The sequence below is a fragment of the Ceratotherium simum genome, chromosome 11, assembly GCF_057802395.1.
Source record: "Ceratotherium simum simum isolate JZ-2026a chromosome 11, ASM5780239v1, whole genome shotgun sequence".
Classification (NCBI taxonomy): Eukaryota; Metazoa; Chordata; class Mammalia; order Perissodactyla; family Rhinocerotidae; genus Ceratotherium; species Ceratotherium simum.
In genome coordinates this window covers 54,220,138-54,230,647 of record NC_141910.1, presented here as the reverse complement: position 1 = coordinate 54,230,647, position 10,510 = coordinate 54,220,138, and the positions used below count along the sequence as shown (strand labels likewise).

General features: G+C 57.0%; 1 protein-coding gene across 1 annotated transcript; it reads right to left on the bottom strand.

Moving 5' to 3' along the window:
• Positions 1 to 116: 116 nt before the first annotated feature.
• On the bottom strand, positions 117 to 10,207 carry LOC147916006 (otoferlin-like). The gene is made up of 9 exons (XM_087436403.1): positions 10,093 to 10,207; positions 5,823 to 6,084; positions 4,764 to 4,950; positions 3,862 to 4,048; positions 1,988 to 2,211; positions 1,393 to 1,501; positions 684 to 864; positions 442 to 562; positions 117 to 248 (listed from the first exon to the last, which is right to left on the bottom strand). Exons 1-9 carry the CDS (start codon positions 10,205 to 10,207, stop codon positions 117 to 119), a joined length of 1,518 nt encoding a protein of 505 aa, XP_087292529.1.
• Positions 10,208 to 10,510: the final 303 nt, after the last annotated feature.

Sequence of the window (10,510 nt, the reverse complement as noted above, 5' to 3'; positions counted from 1 at the left end):
TTTCAGAGTCTGAAAGTCTTCATGTTCGTGGATCTTCAGTTCCTGAAGGAAGAAGCCCCCTCTGGGCTCTGAATCTGTGGTCCTGGTGGACTCACAGGGAATGGGCAGATTCAGGGCTAGACGGGGTGGCGGTATAGGCCAGGACAGAGGGGCCGGCCAGCCGCCTCCAGGGAACGCTGGGACCAGATGGCCAGGGTTCCCAGGTTCCACTCCAGGTAGCCCTCACGCCCTCCGCCTGCTCCTGGGACCTGGGGCAGGGACAGGAACAGAGGTCCTGTGGGGGCCATTCCTGCAGCACCCTCTCCCTTCCCCCCACAACCTCCATGGCAAGCTGCTGGGCAGATGGGCCTTGTGTGTTGCAGGGGAGGCTTCCAAGCTGGGCGAGGCCCTCGGACGGCACCCCTCCCCCTGCCTCCCCGCCCACCCCAGCCTGGCCCTGACCAGCTTGTCTGCGATGCGGTCCATGATGTTGGCGTTGTAGAGGCGGCGCCGCTGGTCCGGCCACCAGCTCTTGATGTAGACGCAGGGCTTGCACTCCAAGTAGGGCAGATGGAAGTAGTTCCTGGGGCGGGAAGAGGAGGAAGGTTGAGGACTGCGGCCCAGGGAGGTGGGAGGGCCAGGCCCCAAGAGGATAGGAGGCAGCAGGCAGGCCCTCCCAGGACCCTTTATGCCACCTGGCTCACCTGTCGGTGATCTGGGGCCGCATGGGTGGGGTGGAGGAGACTGAGGCCAGGTCCCCACCCTCATCAGTCTCATCATCACTTGAATTCTGGATCAGATCTACTTCCTCCTCGTCGCCAGCCTCCTTCTGAGGCCGAGGCCGCTGGGGTCGGGACAGGCCATCAACTTCGTTCCCATAGTTGCCTGGTGGCAGAAGGGGGTACGCGAGGGCCTAGAGTCCTTCCCCCACCAGGCCCCACCCTGCCCTCCAATCCAGAAGTTGCCTTGGGTTTGTGGAGGGAAGAGGGAAAGTCAGGGAATGGGGAAGGTGCTGGGGGTCTGTGCCAGCTCAGACATGACAGAACACCAGCCAGAGGAAGGTGCCCAAGTCCTCCACCCCTGCAAAGATCTTGCTAGGAGCCCAGATGACCACTGAGCCCAAGGTCCAGCCCCGGATGTGGCCTGTGTTCCCACTCTCTCCTCTCTCCCTTCTGCAAGGCAGGCTTCTTCCTTCCCCAGGTCCTAAACAGAGTCTAGGCCTGTAGGTGGACCTAGGCCCCTTGTGGGGCCCGTGCGCACTCCCGTGCACACATTGTGTGCTATGTGGGTGTTTGAGGACACGTGGAGGAAAGTGATCAACATCTTCCTCCCCCGGGGCTGTGGAGCAGGGCCTGGCCGGTACCACCCAGCAGCCCCAAGGCCTGCGGACCCCTCTGTGAGCCCAGCACTCACCTATGGTGACCTCAAAGGTGACTGGCTTGTCTCCGTTTTTCCGGTCGATCATGGAGGCCTCCAGGAAGGCTCCAAATAGAAAGAATTCTTCCATCTTCCCCGTGCAGCTCTGTGGGGAAGGTGGTTCAAACCATCCCTAAACTTTAGCAGGGATGTGGGGCCTGGGGCCAGGCCTCCTCCTAGCGTCTCAGGGTCAGGGCCTTTTGGCTGACGGTGGGGACATCCCACCCAGCTGTGGAGCTGGGCAGCCCAGACCCTGAAGGCCCAATTCTTTTGCCCTCCAGCCTGGATGTCCCTGGAGGAAGGGCTGGCTCCATACACCACAGGGACAGCCATGGCCAGGAACAGGGCAGAGATGAGGCTCCATCTTGGGACCTCCAGGCAGAGCGCAGGCACAGGCAGTGGATGGGGACAGAGGTCCCGCCCGCTGAGGGGCCGAGTGGGGCCCCGCTTCCTGGGGAGGGAGGCCCCATCCTGGGGTCTGGCCCGCCGGGCAGACAGGGCAGCAAAAGGCAGAGCCCAGGCCCAGGCTGCCACGGCAGGAAGGTGGCTGAGCTGGGGGCTCTGGAGGACAGCACAGCCCCCTGGGCCTCACCTCCGGGACTGGCGTGGTCTGCTCCACCTGCACCTCTGCAGAGCTGGTGAGCTCAGGGTTGGAGGTGTCCAGGATCTCCACGGCCAGGCCCAGCATGAGGCGGGCGCGGAAGGACACGCCCTCCCCCAGGCCCTCGTTCAGGTCCTGGTGCTCGTCCAGCAGTGTGTAGTTGCGTGTGGAGCCATACATGTTCACCCAGGCCGGGCCCAGCGTGGGCAGGAAGCCTGCGGGCCGTGGGCAGAGGGAGGAGGGGCCTGCATCACACCCCATGGCTCACTCGGGGTGGAGGGACCTTTTCTGGGGGCTCCCGGCTTCGCTGGTGAAACGTTTGAGGCAGGAGAAGGCCTGCAGGGAAGTGCGTGGCTCACGAGAGGCTGTGTGCAGGCAGGTGTGGGGCGGCCTTCTCACCAGCAGGGGGCACTTTCCTGGGTCTGCTTATTCTCTGTGGCGGCCTGAGCTGGCTGTGGTGATGGAGGCAAAATCACACTCCCTGCTTCCTGGTACCTGGAGCAGGGGCTGCCCACAATCTATTTGAAGGACAGATGCCAGCTCCTCCCAAACTCCTCAGCACTGCCTTCTGGCCCTTTGCCATCTGTGCAGATATGCGACCCACCCTGCTTCCACCCCAATTATGCAGACCTCTCCCCTCCTCCCCGAAGGTTCTCCCTCTCTGCCTCTGCCTGTTAACCGCTCTTCCTCCATAAAGTGTCCCAGTTCCTAGTCCCAACTAACTTCTCCCGCTGGGATTTGCCAGTCTCATGTGTGACACGGATCCAGTTCTGCCTTATGTGTTTTGTTTGGTTTTTGTTCTGCCTATTTTTTTTTTTTTTTGTGAGGAAGATCAGCCCTGTGCTAACATCTGCCAATTCTCCTCTTTTTTTGCTGAGGAAGACTGGCCCTGGGCTAACATCCGTGCCCATCTTCCTCCACTTTATATGGGACGCCGCCACAGCATGGCTTGCCAACCAGTGTGTCAGTGCGCGCCTGGGATCCGAACCAGCGAACCCCGGGCCGCTGCAACGGAGCGCGCGCACTTAACCGCTTGCGCCACAGGGCCGGCCCCCTGCCTGTTTTTTTAAAAAAATGTATAGCATTTTAAAAATTGAAATATACTTCACGTAACATAAAATTCACCATTTTAAAGTGTGCATTTCAGTGGTTTTTTAGTATATTCACTATGTTGTGCAACCATCATCTAATTGCAGGACATTTCCATCCCCCCAAAAAGAAGCCCCATACTGATTAAGAGTTAGTCCCAATTACCTCTCCCCCACCCTCTGGAAACAACTGATCTACTTTCTGTCTCTATGGATATTTGCCTATTCTGGATATTTCATGTAAATGGAATCATACAATATGTTGCCTTTTGTGCCTGTGGTTTTGAGCATTTGGTAGCACATCCACCTTCCTAATCCCCAGCGAGCACCATGAGGACAGGAATGGATTCTTCTCTCCCCATCCAGCTCAGTGCCTGGGTCCTAGGAGGGGGTCAGTCCCCACAACAAGTCTATGGATAGGTACTATGGCAGCAGTGCACATATATATGTAATATATATGTATATGTGCACACATAATTATTATTATTTCATTTTACAGAAGGGAAAACAGGTACAAAGGTCACACAGCTACTAATCGTCAGAGCTGGGGTTCAAACCCAGGCAGCCTGCTCAGGCAGACCCAGTCAGCTCTGCAGACCTGAGCCATGAGTTTCCACCTCTCCCTTGTGGCAGGGCTGCTGACAAAGCCCGCACAATGCCCAGAGCCTTCCAGGCCGAGGTGCGGGATGGCAGTGGTGTGTGTGGGGGATCTCACCTACTCCTTCCCTTCAGGCCCCCCGCATCGCCTCCACACACACTCCATCTCTTGCCTCTGACCTTTGTCTCCATCGTTGGAAATCTTGCGCAGGTCAATGAAGTGGGTGCCGATGGCCACGTCGTTGACCTTGTCCGAGTCCCGGATCTGCACCTTCATGCGTTTGCAGAGTGGGGGGAACAGGTCTGTAAAGACGACCTGCTCATTCCACAGTGGTTCATAGCTGCTTTTCTGCACTGAAGTCTTGCCCTGGTGGGAGGGAGCAAGGGTTAAGGTGTGTGTATGTGTGTGTGTGCGCGCGCACACGTGTATATGTGTGTGGTGTGTACGTGTGTGTATACGTATGTGTATACGTATGTGTGTGTGCATGTGTGTATATGTGTGTGGTCTGCGTATGTGTGTGATGTGTGTGTATGAATGTGTGCATGTGTATGTGACGTGTGTGTATCTGTGTGCGTGTGTACGCGTTTGTGTGTATATGTGTATGCGTGTACATGTGACGCGTGTGTAGAGTAGACGTGTGTATGTGCGTGTGTATATGTGTGTGTGGTGTGTGTGTATATCTGTGTGCATGTGTGTGCGTGTGTGTGTGTGTGTGTGTGTGTATGTGTGCATGTACTTATCTCCTCACCTTTCCCCATCCCAGGCTCTCAGACTCGCCTCCCTTTGGGCGCTCCCCGCTCAGCTCTGGGTCTCTAGGACTCGGAGGCAGGGAGGATTCCCTAAGGCCCATCCACGATTGAGACGATTCCCAGCCTCGCCTTACCTCCCAGCCCCTGTGGGTTGGAGCTCCCTCATCTCTCACTCTCCTCACTTCTAGAGGTGAATGCACTAAGGTGATCAAAGGCTAGTCTTGCAGCTTCTGATTTTGCCTCATCTGCCCCCAGGTCCTCACACCAATCACCCTGCACCTCTGATGCCTGTCACCCCGAGTCCCAGCCTCCTGCACCCTGTACCCCAATACCTTCTGGCCGGCAAAGAAGACTTGCACGTAGGGGTCAACCAGGTCCTTGTTCTCACCAATGAAAGCCTTCTTCACATTGGCCATGAGGCTCGTGTTCATACGGGGCAGCCCCTCTGCTCGGTAAATTTTCACGTAGAACCGGGCCCACTGGCGTTCGGGAGGCACCCCCTCGGGGAGCAACAAATTCCTGCCAGCACATACAGCTAGGGCTGTGGTGGCCGGGCCCGGGCACCCCAGCTCCTGCCGCAGCATCTACATACCCCTGGGGCCTGGGACAGTGTGTGAAGGACGGCTGAGAAGGCCCACACCAGGACTAAGGGCACTTGAGTTTATGGCACCTGCTCTCTCGTGGGATCCCAGTCAAATCACTTCATCTCTCTGAGCCTCAGTTTCCTCACCTTTAAGATGGGAATAATAATACCCAACTCCCAGGAATATCACAAGGCTCAAACAGGCTACAATATATGAGTGCTTTGTAAATTGTAGAGTGAGAGATCAATCTTAGTATAACTACCCACCTTTCTCAGCTTTGTGTCACACCCTTTGTTCCCTAGACAAAAACCTCACAGGTTGCCATCGGTCTCCCACCCTGGCCCGTGGGAGACATGATTCATTGGATCTCAGGGCTTTTTCCCACTGAGTCCAGACAAGGTCCCAGAATATTTCTCAACAGCCGCTGTCAGCTGCCTGGAATTGGCACAGAAAACAAAATCTCTCTGCTCTCCTGGGCGAAGACTGAGGACCAAGCACCACTTCCTACCAGGTTTCCCATGGTCAGAATCTGGATGTCAGAGGACTGCCATTCTCGACGCTCCTCCAGGAGCCCCTGCGCCTCCACCCCCCACCCGCCCCCGCCTCAGTCCTTTCTCTCCCGTGACAAGGAGAGTCTGTGGACACTCTTCCTTCTAGGAAGAGCTGGGCTGACTGGGAGTGGGCAAAGGCAGGGGTAAGGGACACAGAGGGTAAGATCTCTGGGCCAAGTCCACCCCAGGGGCCGCCTGTGGGGGCAGGAAGGGCTGTGTCCAGTCTCCAGGGACTGGAGGGAGATGGGAGCCTCACCCCTCAATGTCATCCTCGTCCGTCTCGTTGGCCTTGTGGGGCGTCTTGATGTTGTCCCCCTTGCCCACCACAGCGACGTCACACTTCACGTAGCCCTTCAGCCCAGCGGAGATGTCATCGGGGTCTGACAGGACGGCCCACTTGTGGTGGAACTGGTGCTCTGCAGTGGCAAGAGCGAGACTGCACCTGCCGCCCCCGTCCAGGCGGCACCCGCCCTCAGGGCAGGCCGCGGAGACAGAGCCGCAGAGCTCAGCCCCTCGAGCTCAGGCCAGCAGATGCCCAGGGACCAGGCACCACAGCTCTGCCTGCCTCGGCCAGGGGGAGACAGAGGTCCCCAAGTTGGGGCAGCTGGGGCAAGATGCTGCCCACGGTCATGCGTCGGGTGTGTGGTGTGACTTCAGTGAGGAGCCTCCTGATTGGTTTCTCTATCTGAGGCCCTCCTACCCCCACCCCTGCAGTCAGCCTGCACATAGCTGCCCGACAGAGCCTTCAAAGGGGCTCCCCTCTCTCATCCTTCCTTTCAAACCCATCTGGGGCTCCCCAGTACTTGGGGTAAAGAACACAGACCTTAGCGCGGCCCATGGGGCCTCCTGATTCAGCTCTCTCCAGCCCACTCTGCTCATCCCACCTCACTCCTATGTTCCTACCAGACAAAGCTGCTTATCCCTCTCTGAACAATTCACATTGCTGTTTCACACCCCCACGCCTTTGTGGCTGCTGTTCTTTGAGACTGGAATGTCCTCATCCCTACTCTCCCCTGCCCCCACCTCTCCCTCCCTGTTCAAACTACTACTCCTTTTGCTCAAGTGTCTCCTCTTCCATGCAGCCTTCCCTGATTTCCTCAGAAGGGCCGATCCTGGCTCCTTTGGTGTTCTGCATGTTCCATATGCACACCTCCTATCTCACTGTCGCTATAATCATCTATTGTCTGTCTCCAATTTCAGATTGTAAGCCTCCTAAAGACGGACTGGTAGTGTCACCCCAGTATCCCCAGGACCTAGGAGAGTGTGGAGGAAAGGACAGACGTCAGAGGGGGAGCCCACTCTAGGACAGGTCTGCCTCTTCAAGTCTCCTTTAAAGCTAGTTTGCAAGCAGAGGGAAGCCCTGGGCCTTGCTGCCTGAAGGGCACAACTTCTTCCTCTGGTTTTGTGTGGGCACTGGAATCTCCAGGGGCTCAGAATTTTCTTCCCTCCCTCCTCTTTCTCCTTTACTACAGCTCAGACCTGTCCCCAACAAGGCTCTGTCCCCAGTGGGCTCCGTGAGGTGTGTTAGGGGCTGTGTGCAGAAATCAGCCTGTCTGGGGATAGGCCAAGCCAGGAGAGATAATGCCACAGTAGAGTCTGAAGAGAGAGACCAGGATGCTGAGAGGCGAAGAAGCCATGTGGTAAGGAGTTGCTGAAGGCCATCAGCTGAACTGGTACACCTCAGGAGGAGGTGGCCATGTCCCAGGCTGCCCCAGAGCTTCAGGGTCTTGCCAGAGCAGATGTTTGTGGCATGGATACATGAACAGATAGCTAGGTGGTTGGGTGGGGAGATGGACAGAAGATGGTTGGTGGGCTGCCTGGCTGGCTGAAAAGGTAGATGAATGGATGGATGGATAGACGGTGGATGGATAGACGGATAGAAGGATGGATTAATATATGGACGGACGAGGGGATGGGTGTATGGGTGGGTGGATGAATGGATGTATGGGTAGATGGACAGATGTGTGCATGGTTAGATGAACTGGGAAAATTTAGCAAGAAAAGAGAATAAGACTCAAGAGGGACATGAAATTTGCCTTCAAATTTAAAGGCTATTTGAAGAGGGAATGGGTTGATTCTTTCTGTCTCTGCAAGACAGACCTGTGAACGTGGGTGAAGGTTACAGGGTGATGGATTTTGGTTTGATATAAACAAATGGAGCTACCTAAAATAAGAGGTGGTGAGTGCCCCATTCCTGGGAGGTCTAAGCAGAGGCTGGGTAATCAATCAGGGATGCTGCCTGGGGCCCCTACGTTGGGTGACACTGGCTGATGACCTCTGAGGCCCTTCCAGTCCTAACACTGTGTGATCTCAGGACAGCATGAGGCCCTGAGCTATCTGCCTCCCAGCCTGAAACATCATTGCACCTGCCCGGGCCTGGCTCTGACACCTGCCAGGGAAGGCTGGGTGGGCTGGGGAGGTTGCTAGCATCCCAGACCTCCTCTATGATCTACAAGAGGACGGGTGGGGCCCTTTACAACCCTTCCTCATCTCCAGCAGAGAGTAGCAATGAGTGAGCGGTTTCCTGTTGTTGCATCTGATGGTGCAAATGTGGTCCTGCCAGGGTGAGAATAGGCTCTGGTCCCCAGGAAACCCTTTCAGTTCCAGGAGATACTGACACACCCAAGGCTCCTGGCAGCACCCAGGAGTCCTGTGTCCCTGGCAGCATGCTGTCCAACATCGCCCTGGCTGGGTCAGGAACCAGGGACTCATCAAGAAGTTCAGGCCAAGCTGGAGGTCATTGGAGTGAAGACATCAGTGCCCCTGCTGAAGGGGCCGGGTGACTTCAGCCTCCCATGAAGCGTCCCAGGCTCAGGGACAGATTCAGCAGGAGCAGCAAATCTTGGGGTTGCTGACCCCAGTGGAAAGCCTGGGCTTTGGGCCCACACAGACCTGGGTTCACATCCCATTTCTGTTATTGACTCACAGTGCGGCCCTGGACCAGCTATTTAAACTTGTTCAACCTCAGTTTCCTTATTATGAAATGGGCGCGATAATGCCTACATGGGGTTGTGAGGGTTAGACCTGCTGGGACAGTGTGCTCAGCCTGGCGCCTGGCACTTAGTAGGTGCTCCTGGAGTGTCAGCGGTTTCCTTACCAGAACTCTACCACCCAGAAGCCCAAAGGTCCACGCCAGGCTCCTCACTGTCTCTCCACTCCCCTGACTTCCTCTTGGTTCCAGGCCTCAGGCCTGCAGACTGTACCGGCGGGCACTGCTCAGCCCTGGGGCAGAGGACCTCCTCAGGGATGCCAGGGTCATTCCAACCCACGCCCACAGCAATGCGTGCTCCCTGGGAAGCAACAGAGTGGCAGGCTGACCCTCTTTCCTGCTCCCTACAGGGCTGATAGTCACAGGGCCGCCCTCTCCTGAGGACCACAACACGTGTGGGGCAGCAGAAAGGCACTGGCCTGGGAGCCGGGAGACCCAGGTTCTACTCCCAGACTTTGGGCAAGTCCCTTCATCACCTCGGTTTCTCCATCTTCATAAAGAGATTGGACTAGATGTTTTTAAGGTCTCTTGCAGCTCGAATGTTCTACGATTTTGTGATTTTTATGTGTATATTGGGTTTTAGACTTAGAGTCCCTGGTCTGAGTCACCGTTATACTGTGCACCAGGCACGTGTCTACTAGGTTGAACCATGAGAAATTGCCAATTTGTTCAACCTACTAGTTTAGGGGCACCTCCAAGCCACTTAGCTTCTCTGCCTCATTTATGTCATCTGTAAATGGGAAGGAGGGCTGATGCCCACCTCACCGTTTTGTGAGGGTCAAATGTGACAGTCTGGGTGAAATTGTATTGTCACTGTCAAAGGGTCTGTGTCAGTGGGGTCATTACTGCTCCCTGAGTGACAGGTTCACCTCAGGGACATGGGTGGGCCCAATGCCAGGTTGGATGCAGTGGTTCCTGAGCTGGCCATGTGGTCAGTCGTCATCTGCAAGGCTGAGGGCACCTCCTCTGCCTGGCCCAACCCCCACAAGCCCTCTGGGCCACCCTTGGGTTCCCTCACCAACCCCACACAGTGTTGGCCCACGGGTACCCACAGAGCTGCTGGTCAGACACAGCCCCCCAGGTTGTTCTCACGCGGCCTGGGTCCCTTGACGAACGGTCAGTGAAAGTGTTCTTAGAGCCCAGCGTCCCTCAGAGGCTGTCACACTGCATTTGGCATTGAGGACAGTGTGGCTCAGTAGGGTCTCTGGAGTCACACAGCCTGACGTCACCCCAGACCAACTGGGCGGCCGGGCAAGCCCCGGAGCTTCTCTGAGCCCCAGGCCCCTCAACTGTAAAAGGGGGCGACGGCGCACACCCCACAGGGCTCCCGTGAATCCAGCAGACTGGGCGCAGGTAGTCACTGTGTCGGTGTGCAGCCTGGGAATCCCATCACTCTGCACACCCGACGGCTCTGTGCACTCAGGCCCCACGTGAGTTCACGGTCCTGGCCAGCTGGGCCCAGGGACCCCCAGGGTGGGAAGGACAGCGTGTGCCACGCCCCCTGAGCCGTGTGCTGACCAGGCGCACAGCTACTCACCAGGCTGGGAGTACACGGTTCCCACGTCCATCTTGAAGGACCCCACCAGGGTGCCGCTGCGCAGCAGGTTCTTGGAGTGAATCACCTTCCGGGCAGAAGCACCAGCACCAGTCATGCCGGGCAGGGCTGAGGCTGTCTGTGGGGCTGACTGATGGTGGTGCCACCTCCATCTTCCCGGGACTCACGCTTCTCAGTGAAGTGGGAGGGTGTTTGGCAGGGCAGGGGAGGCTTGCTGAGGCTCAGCATCAGCCCCTCCTGCCTTCGCCTGTTTTTGCTAGCTGCCAGGTGTGGGTGAGTAGGTTGTAAACTATAGAGAGGCACCAGCTAAAGGGGAAGGGGGGCCCAAATCCGGCTGTGTCCGGGCGCGGGGCTACCTCTTTAGGGTCAGTCCGCCCAGAGGGGGCGCCCTTTTCAAGTT